Below are 14,579 nucleotides of genomic sequence, written 5' to 3'. Positions count from 1 at the left end.
GTACCTCTTGTATCCAAAAAGACTACCAACCTTCAGTACCATGGGATCACTATCCACCTGGGCAACTCCACACTCAACGTGCTAAACGCCTATGCTCCCTCAGATCAGCTTCAGCACACAGATCTCCCAGACTTTTTACACACTGAGCCCACTGTCCTGATGGGTGACCTGAATACTAGACACAAGAAATTAGGTGACTCCACCACTAACACCAATGGTAGGAGACTTATCTCACTTCTCAGTGCATATGAAGATGTTCAAATTATAGGTAATAATGAACCAACACACATCTATGGCGGGGGTCTAGACAAATGTATTGGCTTTAATCTATCATACACAACTCATAGCTCTGATGTTGTCACTGATCTTATGTCTGACCACAGCCCAATCCAAGCTAGTATACATGTAGCCACTGACACCCCCACTGGTGGTAAACTCAACAGACGTAGAATCACAGTCAAGCAAGAACATGAAAGCCAGTTCATAGACTTCATCCATGACTGGTACAAGGACTACAAGCCTGACAATTACCAAAGTTTCCATGACGATCTGATAGATAGGACTTATGCATACTTCACCAACAATGCCTCCACCAAAAAAAGGAGAAAACGTGGTCAGCATAATGGGAACAGGCAACAGCAGTGCTATAATGACCCTGAGCTGAAAAAACTCAGGGCTAGGGTCAGGAGGGTGGGTAAGGGTTACAGACAATGTAGAACACCTCAAATGTTACAACTGTATCAAGCTTCCCTTGCTGCTGTCAGGGAACGTGTAAACGAACTCAGACAAAATGCATGGGAGACATATGTCAACAGCCTGAACCAACACACATCCCTCAGCAAAGCCTGGAAAGACATAAACATAATCAGAGGTAAAAACAGAAGACACGTCTCCCATCCAAACCCTCTGCAAAAGTCGAATGAGCTAATAACAAAGTGGGTTCATGTGTCGAGCTATGACATGTTACCAGCTAGGACTCGGGGACTCCTTGATGCGAAGTCTGTAGAGAGAAGTAATCTTATTAGCTTTATGCTGGGCAAACAGCACGATGAGTGTGATGTTCCATATACTGAGTGGGAGCTTGACGCTGCCCTCGCCAGGGGTAGGTCTACTTCCCCTGGAGAGGACGGAGTCACCTACAACATCATTAGACTACTAAGGCGCGTGCCAGGCAATCCATTGTTGGTATTGTACAATATGAGTCATGCCGAGGGCCAACTACCCACATCATGGACCAGCAGTATTGTTGTACCAATACCGAAACCAGGACAGCCTGATGCCTTTCGTCCCATATCACTAACCAGCTGCCTGTGTAAAACCTTTGAGAGGATGGTTCTTGGCAGACTCTTATATAGAATCAGAGAACACATGTCTCCTAACATAAATGGCTTCACCTATGGTAAAGGTGTACATAATTGCATCACCACATTCCTAACTGTGCATGGTGATGAAAGGCACAGATACACCACATTTCTTGACCTAAAAGCTGCATTTGATATTGTCAATAGGCAACTGATATTGTACGAACTAGCCAAAATGGATATAGGAGGTAGGCTGTTACACTGGATAAGTGGTTACCTAACCAACAGAAGGGCTGCTGCACTGTTTCAGGGTTACAAAAGTGAAGTCAAAGATATGCAACTTGGTACCCCTCAAGGTGGAGTACTTAGCCCCACTTTGTTCAATGTTCTTATGAATGCATTATTAAATTTAATACCAGACAACCCCAGCAATATCTCAATCAGCTATGCTGATGATATTCTTATACATACTAAACCTCATCGTGAAATGCAAACCACCCTGAACCATGTATACGCAGCCTGTGAACACCTCGGTCTTATTATCTCCACTGACAAAACTAAGGTGTTCAACAAACAAGCTGGGAACCGCAAACGCGGCCCCCCCAAGTTCAAGATAGGTAACAACACTATTGACTATGTTTCTTCTTTTAAATATCTTGGTGTTTCCGTCCCTTGTACCTTACCTGCCATACAACAGCTAACCCGCCAATGTACTGACAGACTGAGACCTCTTAGAAGTGTAGCGGGGTACAGCCCGCACTATGGTGCTAATATTAGAATTGTTGAAACAATGTACCTATGCTATATAAGATCTCTGATAGATTACCACGCACCAGCCCTGGTCATTCGTGACGGGAAAGGCGTTGACAAGCTCGAGAAAATGCAAAATAAAGCCCTCAGAATTATCCTAGGATGTCCCATGAGCACTAAAGTACTTAATATGAGGAAAGAACTAGGTATACCCAGTGTTAAAGACAGAATAATTGAAGTCAACCTCATGATAGCCCAGAGGCTTCTGCGTGGTGATCCTGATAACATTGTTTCCTTAAAATTGCTAGAATGTATGAACCATGGGACTACTGAGTCTAAATGGATCCAAACTACAGCTACACATATGAAGATATTTGGACTAGACCACCTGTACAAAGTTGAGACACAACAGCGCTTCCTGCCACCCTGGCGGACAGTTCCCTTCGATATCACAATACCGACGTATCCGCCTAAAAAATTAATTATATAAAGCATTTATCTCCAACACACTGCAAATTGAGAGCCCTTGAACACATACACACTCTACAGACTGATGATAATATCACACAGACCATCTACACTGATGGATCTCTAAACACCGCCTGTGGGAGGGCTGGAAGTGCTATTGTTGTGACTCAACCTGACGGTAATATAATTGAGAAAGGAGTTAGAATTAACAACTGGGCATCCACTCTACAAACTGAATTAGTTGCCATACTCACAGCTATTAAATTAATTGAAACCACTGTTACTGACAGTCTCATCATCACTGACTCTCTATCCTCACTACTTGCCCTTGGTACCCTCGACTCAGGTTGTCACGATCTTGTCTCTGAAGCCAGACACAAATATGCGTGCCTTGTTGACCGGGGTGTCAGGGTCAAACTGTTGTGGATCCCCTCTCACATAGGCCTCATAAAACATGACAGAGTTGATGCCCTCGCCAAACTCGCGTCTAACAAAGACACCGTTGAATACAATTTGGGTCTGTCAAAAGAACCCTTAAAACTGTAATTAGGAAAGAACTTATTGATGAGTTTGACGCAAGTAGACAAGTGCAAACAGGCACTAGTCGATCCATAGTTTACCATGATGAGATGTATCAAGTGAAACATGTATATGGAGCAAGTAACAAGATCACTAGATTACAAGATGTTGTAACCGCTAGATTAAGGTTAGGATATAAGTACCTCTGGCAGTATGTTCCTCAAGCAGATGTAAATAAAACGAAATGTAAAGTGTGTGGCCATACATATGGCCACACACTTGAACACTACGTCCTCGACTGTGTGAGGATAGAACCTTTTAGGGACAGGTCCAAGCACACTGTGTGTGAAATGGCACAACACTTCATCTCTAATGGCAAGATAGCCGACATATTAAGATTGTATCCACTTTTTTGCACTCAGTAACTATATCAGTTCTCATGTACAGAACCAAATACGCAATGTGCTTGAATACCTCCCACGTAAATGTGAATAACAAAGTGTGAGGCCAGACATACTGCCTCACACGCCTGTTCTCACGCATTTGTGAATAAGTTACCCTTTATGTATAGAACTAAACAAATAATGTAAATGAAATACTGTGTAACTTTCGGTGCCATAATATCCTGACAACCGGGGTTAATTATTATGACCCTTTGTAAACCCTACTCTGTAATCCTTTTGCGCTACCGCTCACAGGATGAGTGTGGGGTGCACAATAAAGTAGCCGCTGCAAGCGGCAAAATCAAATCAAAATCATCCTTCCCGGACACATCTTTTGAGCGTGTTACCTCGTGAAATGATTTAAAGGAATTATCACGCCATTATGATAATCTCGGCAGGCCTACCTCCTGGTGATAATAAGTGACGCTCGTAATTTTTAGGTAACGCCACGGACGACACAACAGGGACGCCTCACTACCCTGGGCCGTGTAGGGGTCGGCAGGCCTAGGCGACGAATTAAAGGTTTGAAAACATGAGGCTGGTCGTTGACTGCGGCGGCGCAGAAAGTGAAACGCACCGGTAAATAGATGGGACACATTAGTAGGCAGGCGAGATGCATGGATGAGTGTGCTGAGGCCGATAACAAGGGATTCTATACGATAATTCATGGGTCTGTGTGTGTGGAACTCGTCGCCTCCTGCCTTAGGCCTCATTCTCTGGCCCAGTTCACACTCTCATGAATCAACACAAACGAGCACAAGACAGAACAAGAAAATGAAAGAAAAAATGTATTGAGTTATGGGTGACTGCTAAATTCAGCATATTTTGAATAAATATGGTGAGACATCTGTCCCCAGAACTGTAGACTAAATATGCTGGGCTCGTTTTATGTTGGTTGAGTAAAACAATAAACACACAGACATCTAAGAATTGTTATTTTCTAAGGTGGACCAAATATTATTTAATAGCTCATCGTACAGTAATAGATATTCAACTTTGTTCAAAAGTCTCTTTTCTAATAGTGTGGGTTTTAGTTTGACGAGTGTGTGGTCACAGTCTCAAGGTGAGAGAAAAAAAAGCTTAGCAAGTCCTTAAACGTCTTGTAGAAGGTATAATAGTCCTGTCCTTAACACTCGCCACTTCAGAAATATGACGCACTTTTGAGATTTGAATGACTTGAGGAGGTGCTCCATCGACCAGGGTCTAAAACCTTTGTGGATGATGACTCAGCTGGTTTATGGTTTAACGCCCTTAGTCTAGAATGATGGTTTAATTAATTGATGATGGTGGTGGTTTAGCAACACGATGCTTTAAAATATTTAGAATGATGGTTTAGTTCTTTATGCATGGTACCTAAAACCATCGTCCTCATAAGGTTTAAACACCGTTCACCAGGTTTAATTTTTACAAAAAAAATCAAGGATATTCCAATATTTTGTGACCCGGAAAATACTTATTAATTGTATCCGGTCTTACCTGTAACATGTTCTTATATATTTTTACTGTCCAAACAGATTAAATAAAGGTCACCAATCAGTATGAGCAATAGGCCCGTTGCAGTTTCCTCCATTTGTATGTTCTTATGTTCATGCCATTTTGACAGAGAATTAAGTTTGAGTTTATTTTACACGTTTCACTGGAGCCAGCTGAAAATCTAATTGAACCTCACAAAAATAGACTTCAAACAATCTCAATCAACCTCAAGAAATTCTTCATTTACCTCACTAGGAGAAAATACTTGTGTTGTTGGAGTACAGGAACATTAAAATAAAATATGCTATAAAGACAACTCGCATGTGTGTTAGGTGACCACACTTTATTTACCAACTTGAGACCATATTAACTTTCCTCTGGTGAGAGCTTTTGGGAGGGGGGGGGGGGAGGGGGAGTATATGAAGTGTGGGATGGATGTAAGGGCAGGTGTGGTGTGGGTGTGAGGGCAGGTATAGTGTAATTATGGTGGGGGTTTGGTATTGGGGTGGTGTGGTGTAAGTGTGGTACAGGTGTGGTGTAAGTGTGGTGTGGGTGTGGTGCAGGTGTGGTGTAAGTGTGGTACAGGTGTGGTACAGGTGTTGTGGGAGGTGAGTGGTGACCCAGTAGGTGGGGTCACTAATGACTTAATAACTCAAGGTACTTCGCCTTGGTAACATTCACAGCTACTTACCTCACCTCACACCCCAACAATGATCTTGTCTGTATCAACAATCTTAATCCTGAATCTTACGAGAGTTATGCAAATAAGTAGGAGTATTTATTTTTTAATCAAGAAGTGAGTGTCAATTTAACATATGTAGCAGAAACAACTAAATTCAGTGAAGTTTTAGTCAAAGGTCATATTAAATAGAATTGGTCCATTAGTGAGTGAGTTGGTCAGTATCAAGCCATGTATATATACAGATGACGGCAGCTAGAAATAATCAATTTGGTGATGCATAACTATAGAGCGCACGGCATCATACCCACATTATTCATCAAGGTAGATTATAATTGAAAAATATAATTAACAAATGGTTTGAAGAAAATGAAGCCAAGAGATCCTTACTAGAAAGCAAACATTAGTTCACAAAGGATATAGTTAAATGTGAACTGGAAGCGTTTCATTCATACTGAATTGAGAGTGATGTGTGGCGATAATTATCAGTTATAGGAAGGAAATGATTACAACGACTAATGATGAACGACACTGCAGTTCGAGGTACTGACGAGACAGGACAGGACACAGCTTAAACATCATATGGAATGATATAAAGTACAGTAGTAGCTAATAAATTCCTGAGTGTAGAGGCAGTACTGGAGAGAGGGTGGAAGCAGCGGTAGCGGCGACGCAGTAGCAGCAGTAGGTGGTGGTGGCTGGCCCGGGGTCACCTCTTCCGCGACCCAGCCACCAGCCTGGAACAGATTTCTCGGTGGCCTCAACCTCTGGATAGCGCCAGGGCACCTTGGGGAAGGAGGGAAGGGAAGCGTCGAGGGAGGAAGGCCAGTCATGGTGGGAGTGAAACGCGTGATTGTGGGGTCTGTGAGGGAGGAAATTTTTTGAAGAGTAGTTTTAAAAAGTGAGTTGACCCTTGTCTGGGTGCCGGGACTCGCTAATGGCTTCTATGTCGGTGTTATATCACCTGCCTCAGTGTAAACAAGTATATGCGAGTCGGACATTAGGTCAGGGTCTAACGCTCAAGCTTTTTACAATTGTTTTTCAATCACTGACCATTGTTTCAGTCATTGAGTCTGATAGCCTCAAATCTGGTATAGTAATTAGAAACGTTTAAATATTTATTGGAGCAGATAATGGAAAAGTACCTTTGTTTTGTTAGTTTTTCCTTTGGGAGGTGTCCCTCATAATTCGTAAGGGCTAAAGCCCTTATTTTTTCTAATTATGGAGGTTTTACTGTATTGTGTTTACATAGCTTTTGAAATGAATACAGTATTGATTGATCAAATTACCAAAGATTCGAGGTAACATATACCAGATTCTATTCATTGTCACAGTATAATATGCTGGTGCAGTGCTGGTAGATTGTCCTATCACAGGATTCTTGGAGGCTTGATGATTCCTTGTCATTAACATTAGCACTCTTAACCACAACTTTCTTGAAAAGAATGGGGTACTGTATGTAGTTGCAGATGCTTTGTGAAATAGATGATACAGGTACATTATTATTTATTCTATATACATTTATACTTGGTTGTTTTGCAGTCAGTTTCACCAAACACTTGCTACCACATACGCTATACTTTTGAACCAAGAAAAACTGGCGGTGAGCGGCCTGTCATTCCCAAAAGTTCTATTATGCTCTCATATAAATGTGAGGTGTAATTTAGAATTGCTGTACAGGTATAATATCTGTACAGCAATTCTGAATTCCACAGGACAAATGGAAGATGAAACAAAATACAATACCTCAGGTATTGTATTTTGTTTCATCTTCCATTTGTCCTGTGTCAAATTTTTCTCATTGGTTTGCTGTGAACTACAATATGCTTCATTTATAAAATGTACTGTACTGTATTTTGACATTTTGTAAACTGCTGTTGATTTTCAGCATCATTTATAACACATCGTATTTGATTGCACCCCTTTAAAATTATGTTGTAGTTTCCTCTAAAACTTTCTTCAAGCTTCATGAAAGGTTAAGTCAATTTTCTCATGGAATGTTGTATGTTACTATAGATTTTCACCTGCATGCAGCCACCAGTCACTGTTTGATGGTGTCACCCATTAGATTTTCCATCTTAGTTTTACAGTAAGTGTTAAACTTAGGTTCACTAAATTGGTATCCAGCTGTGGGAAATTTTAATAAGCTCAAAAATTTTGCTCACTGGTTCATAATTAATTTATCCCACAAAATCAAATACATATAAAATAATAAATATACAAGGATTCATTGTGACTTGTACGGTTCTTGATGCTCGTGCTGTAGCAATCTGTATCTACTGCCAACAGCAACTTTCTGCTCAGTCTACTACTACTACTGTCTTGTCCTTCAATATTAATATATATTTAGAGTTAAACAATCTTCATTGACAGCTATAGTGATAGAGTTGTAAATTGGGAAGATACATTTCCTCTCATCAAAAATGTCATAAATCATTCGTAAATGTATCTATACAGGTAAATCTTGGGGCAGTGTTTCAGCCTCATGGTTTGGGTCACCTCCTTGGATTGGATGTGCATGATGTTGGAGGCTATCTTGAAGACAACACCTCCTCGACCTCAGGAAGCTGGTTTCTGGTCTCTTCGCACAGCCAGGGTGTTAGAGGAGAACATGGTCCTCACAATTGAACCTGGATGCTACTTTATTGATCATGTAAGAAATCTGAACTTGTAATTATTTCAATATTAACACTAAATTTAAAAAATTCTGAACCCAGATCCTTAATAAGTATTCCAAGGAAACTTTGTATTATGTTTCAACATCTATATTTTGGCTGTTTGACCTGAAGCGCAAGGTAGTAGGTCAGGCATAATTTGGGCTTGATACACTTTTTATTTGGAGAGTGAAAAATACTCTTATTGTTTAAATGGTAGAACCAGTCTATGTTCTTGGTAAAAAAAAAATTCAAACTAGTCATTGAGGTAATTGGTATATAGACATTCTAAATGTGTTGTAACTATTTGTCATATGTATTGACAAAACTTGGGCCCAGATTAACTAAACTGCCCGTAACTTTGATCGTATCTCTCCTCATATCTCGAGAAGCTATGGTGATCGTACGATATTGGTTATAGGCAGTTCACTAAAGGTTCATATGGCGACTGCAGGTAAGTGTAGTTCAGTAAGCTACCACTAGATGGAGTTAGTGTATTTTTTTGGTTCCTTGCTAGACCAATCACCATTGCCTGGAACAAACACTTTGAAAGAATATTAGCCAATCACAAGTTACCCATGTCAGAGACTGAATTTCCCCAATGAGATTTTTCTTAATAATAATAATACCGTAATAATTATAATATGATTATTAATATTACTATTGCAGTATTTTGGAGCAAATACACTTTATATTTCTTGACACAGTTCATTGCCTTAAGCTAGTAACGTCATCAGCTACACTCTGGAAACTACCACTTGCAAAAAAACTGAAAACAGATGTATTTAGCCAGAGTATATACCAATGTAACAGTAAGTGGTCATCAATCTGTAGAGGGTCCAAAGGAACCTTAAACATCATTTCTCTCCATTGTGCACGGTCACAAACAAAAGTAATTGTTAGTTACATCTTCACAGCTTCACTCTCACTTGAGATGCTTGAAGTGCTGCATGTCTGGCAGCTCTGTGTTTCATGACAGGGTATATAGTAGAGACAACGGGGGCTATTTCCACCTTGAGAAAACTTACTGGCACTCAATGGCCACTTTAAGCTGCTAGTGAATCGGCCCTGGACATGTTAAAATTTTCCCCAGCAAACCTAAGTCCAAATTAAAAGGGACAATAATACACAATTGTGGCAGGAACACAAAATAAACTTTGTTTCACTGTAAGGAGAACATCGGAAGATAAATATCAATTACGATATTAAGTTATTAAGTTGGCTCGGTGTGCACTTATAGTAGGAAGCAATTATTTATTCTGGTACAGGAATTTATATTATTTCTATTAAATTGAAAATCGGTTTTAAAATTCATTAGTAAAATGAGGTCCAGAGTTAGCCACATCCAGAACTTAGCAAGAGGGCATTCAAGGCTGTATTGTCTTACCACGAGGCAAGATAAGGTAAATGACCTCCCATGAGATAAAGTTAAGGTCCATAATTAGTATTAGGTACTCCTGAATGTGCTGCTTAAGGATCTGTTAACCAAAATTTGATATCTTGATTATAACTTGTTCAAATGGCTTTTAGAAAATGTTCAAATGATTTTTAGAATATTTTAATTACTTTTGCAATGCTAATTACTCGCCACTTATGGGTTTTCGAGGTCATTTCTTGGTGCTTGTGTATTATTCTGGATGTACTTAAATAGTTAGGCACATTAAATTTTAGTTCAGAGGAGAAAAGTATTTTCGGCCAAAAAATCCTTTAAGGCTTTAGGACTTACAATTTTGGTCATTTACTAAAAAATGGATTTGTCTTCAAAATTTCAGTATATGCAATTCTGAATGTGCTGCTTACGATCTGTTAACCAAAAATTTGATATCTTGATTATAACTTGTTCTAAATGGCTTTTAGAAAAATGTTCAAATGATTTTAGAATATTTTAATTACTTTTGCAATGCTAATTACTTCCGCCACTTATGGGTTGAGGTCATTTCGGTGCTTGTATTATCTCTGATGTACTTAAAATAGTTAGCACATTAAATTTTAGTTCAGAGAGAAAGTATTTCTTGGCCAAAAATCCTTTAAGGCAATAGACTTACATTTTTTGCCATTTTCGGCCAAAAATGGATTTTGTTCAAAATTTCAGTATAGGTACTCCTGAATGTGCTGATTAAGGATCTGTTAACCAAAATTTGATATCTTGATTATAACTTGTTCAAATGGCTTTTAGAAAATGTTCAAATGATTTTTAGAATATTTAATTACTTTTGCAATGCTAATTACTCGCCACTTATGGGTTTTCGAGGTCATTTTTTGGTGCTTGTGTATTATTCAGGATGTACTTAAATAGTTAGGCACATTAAATTTTAGTTCAGAGAGAAAATGTATTTTTGGCCAAAAATCCTTTAAGGCTTTAGACTTACAATTTTTGTCATTTCGGCCAAAAAATGGATTTTGTTCAAAATTTCAGTATAGGTACTCCTGAATGTGCTGCTTAAGGATCTGTTAACCAAAATTTGATATCTTGATTATAACTTGCTCAAATGGCTTTTAGAAAATGTTCAAATGATTTTAGAATATTTTAATTACTTTTGCAATGCTAATTACTCGCCACTTATGGGTTTTCGGAGGTCATTTCTTGGTGCTTGTGTATTATTCTGATGTACTTAAATAGTTAGGCACATTAAATTTTTAGTTCAGAGAGAAAAGCAGCCCTAAAACTTTGGTTAGCTTTAGACTTACAATTTTATCATTTCACAAAAAATGGATTTTGTTCAAAATTTCAGTATAGGTACTCCTGAATGTGCTGTTTAACGATCTGTTAACCAAATTTTGATATCTTGATTATAACTTGTTCAAATGGCTTTTAGAAAATGTTCAAATGATTTTTAGAATATTATAATTACTTTTGCAATGCTAATTACTCGCCAATTATGGGTTTTCGAGGTCATTTCTTGGTGATTGTGTATTATTCTGGATGTACTTAAATAGTTAGGCACATTAAATTTTAGTTCAGAGAGAAAAAGTATTTTTGGCCAAAAATTCTGTAAGGGGTAAGCCTTACAATTTTTGGCATTTCGTCCACAAGTGGATTTTGTTCAAAATTTCAGCATAGGTACTCCTGAATGTGCTGCTTAAGGATCTGTTAACCAAAATTTGATATCTTGATTATAACTTGTTCAAATGGCTTTCAGAAAATGTTCAAATGATTTTTAGAATATTTTAATTACTTTTGCAATGCTAATTACTCGCCACTTATGGGTTTTCGAGGTCATTTCTTGGTGCTTGTGTATTATTCTGGATGTACTTAAATAGTTAGGCACATTAAATTTTAGTTCAGAGAGAAAAAGTATTTTTGGCCAAAAATCCTTTAAGGCTTTAGACTTACAATTTTTGTCATTTCGGCCAAAAAATGGATTTTGTTCAAAATTTCAATATAGGTACTCCTGAATGTGCTGCTTAAGGATCTGTTAACCAAAATTTGATATCTTGATTATAACTTGTTCAAATGGCTTTTAGAAAATGTTCAAATGATTTTTAGAATATTTCAATTACTTTTGCAATGCTAATTACTTGCCACTTATGGGTTTTCGAGGTCATTTCTTGGTGCTTGTGTATTATTCTGAATGTACTTAAATAGTTAGGCACATTAAATTTTAGTTCAGAAAGAAAAAGTATTTTTGGCCAAAAATCCTTTAAGGCTTTAGACTTACAATTTTCGTCATTTCGGCCAAAAAATGGATTTTGTTCAAAATTTCAGTATAGGTACTCCTGAATGTGCTGCTTAAGGATCTGTTAACCAAAATTTGATATCTTGATTATAACTTGTTCAAATGGCTTTTAGAAAATGTTCAAATGATTTATAGAATATTTTAATTACTTTTGCAATGCTAATTACTCGCCACTTATGGGTTTTCGAGGTCATTTCTTGGTGCTTGTGTATTATTCTGGATGTACTTAAATAGTTAGGCACATTAAATTTTAGATTAATTACCATGGAAGAAAAATGGCAAATCATGATTCTCATGGCAGTGATATAATGAGGGCTTATTACACAATTATTTTCAGAAAAGTTGAGGCTTGGTATTTGATTTCAAAGACATGAAAACCTGAAAGGAATTGTTAATATATATGTGAGAGAAAAACAATACAAACAGCTTAATTAATGGAGTAGCCAGGCTGTACATTTAATCAAAATAATGTACTGGGTTACATTTAGTGTAATTTTCTTATATTTTTCTCATCATTGTAGAGTTCATCAATATTTTTATTTATTTATTTTTTAATCAACAGCTTTTGGATCAAGCATTGGCTAATCCTGCTCAGGCACAGTTTCTGGTTCCCGAGGCAATAGCCCGCTTCCGTGGATTTGGTGGAGTCAGGATTGAGGATGATCTTGTTGTGACTGTCGATGGCACGGAAGACCTTGCGCAGGGTACGATTCCACAAACGTAAGTCACAGCTGTTTCATTTGCAATATAAAATCAATGATAATTAAATATATGATTGACTTGGCAAGTGGAGGCTTTACCACTCATTTCAGGATAGTTTACTTCATTGGCTCCTAAGTCCTAATTTGTAATTGAGTTATATTTTATATCATATGTGGGTGTACAGGATTCACTGTTTATTACATACAGTATTGAGATATGGAGGCAACTTTCTGTATATGTTGGACGATGGCATCCCTCAGAATTTGTTCAGAGTTTGCATATATGGAATGTTGTTAGGCTGATCAGTAGTGGAGCGCAAATTTGTTTGCTGCCACCTTTATCACCTTGGTCTATGTTCCTTGCCCTCCACATCCACGCCCCTCCACCTCCACACCCCTCCCTCTACATGTCAACACCCTCCACTTCCAACCCTGCACCTTCATGTCATGGGAAAGATTGGATTGATGTTGAGGTATACTATAGAAGCAGCTAATTTTAATTTTTCCCTGTACAGTGTGGAGGAGATTGAAGAACTTATGGCTGAAGGTCAACAGGAGGATGTGTTTGTCCCTCAGCTTCGTGCTCAGGAGAAGCTTGGTCAGTAATTAATGGTACTTTAACTTACACCATTGAGTAAAGAAGATGAGGAATAGGATGGACACAAGAAGACGTTTTATCCTTACATAAAATGTATAGTTATTTCAGCCTCGCTTTAGGTTAGATTATTATAACAAAGTAAATGTTTTAAATTATTAGAATGCCAAAAGTTTATTTGATTAAACTTGGAACTAGACATTTACTATATTAATGGAGTTATGTGCCTTAGACATTTACTATATTAATGGAGTTATGTGCCTTAGACATTTACTATATTAATGGAGTTATGTGCCTTAGACATTTACTATATTAATGGAGTTATGTGCCTTAGACATTTACTATATTAATGGAGTTATGTGCCTTAGACATTTACTATATTAATGGAGATATGTGCATTACTATATTAATGGAGATATCATACCTTATGTGCATTTACTATATTAATGGAGTTATGTGCCTTAGACATTTACTATATTAATGGAGTTATGTGCCTTAGACATTTACTATATTAATGGAGATATGTGCCTTAGACATTTACTATATTAATGGAGATATGTGCCTTAGACATTTACTATATTAATGGAGTTATGTGCCTTAGACATTTACTATATTAATGGAGTTATGTGCCTTAGACATTTACTATATAAATGGAGATATGTGCCTTAGACATTTACTATATTAATGGAGTTATGTGCCTTAGACATTTACTATATTAATGGAGATATGTGCCTGAAAAGATTTTCATATATATTGGACAACTTTATATACAGTATACAGGTTCTGTACTTTGTAAAAAATGGATCATATATGATTTGTTGCAAATTCCCTGGAACTTTAATAAATAAATTGCACTGGTTGTTCCTTTCATTCCTTACCCCCATAATTATAGAAAACGGGAAGTTTGTATTACAGAAAATGGGAAATATCTACTTTCTTGGAAAGTTGGTAATCTACTTATCACAGAAAACGGGAAATTTGTATCATAGAAAATGGGAAATATCTACTTTCCGCGAAAGTTGGTTATCTACTTTTCCGAAAAGTAGATTATCTACTTTTCGGGAAAGTAGATTATCGACTTTTTGGGGAAGTAGATTATCGACTTTTGGGCGAAAAATTACCCAATTTTGCGAAGTAGATTATCATAGAAAACGGGAAATTTGTATCATATAAAATGGGAAATATCTACTTTCCGGGAAAGTTGGTTATCTACTTATCACAGAAAACGGGAAATTTGTATCATAGAAAATGGGAAATATCTACTTTCCGGGAAAGTTGGTTATCTACTTTCCCGAAAAGTAGATAGATTTTCTACTTTT

General features: G+C 37.6%; 1 protein-coding gene across 1 annotated transcript; it reads left to right on the top strand.

Annotated features, from left to right (window-relative positions):
- The first annotated feature begins 7,884 nt into the window (after nt 1-7,884).
- On the top strand, nt 7,885-13,271 carry LOC121864269 (xaa-Pro dipeptidase-like). Its single transcript, XM_042363356.1, is given in 5 exon segments — nt 7,885-7,890; nt 8,091-8,177; nt 8,179-8,286; nt 12,527-12,684; nt 13,181-13,271. Coding segments are annotated over 5 exon segments (450 nt in total).
- Nucleotides 13,272-14,579: the final 1,308 nt, after the last annotated feature.

The sequence above is a fragment of the Homarus americanus genome, unplaced genomic scaffold (assembly GCF_018991925.1).
Source record: "Homarus americanus isolate GMGI-L3 unplaced genomic scaffold, GMGI_Hamer_2.0 scaffold26351, whole genome shotgun sequence".
NCBI lineage: Eukaryota > Metazoa > Arthropoda > Malacostraca > Decapoda > Nephropidae > Homarus > Homarus americanus.
This window is presented reverse-complemented; position numbering and strand designations above follow the sequence as displayed.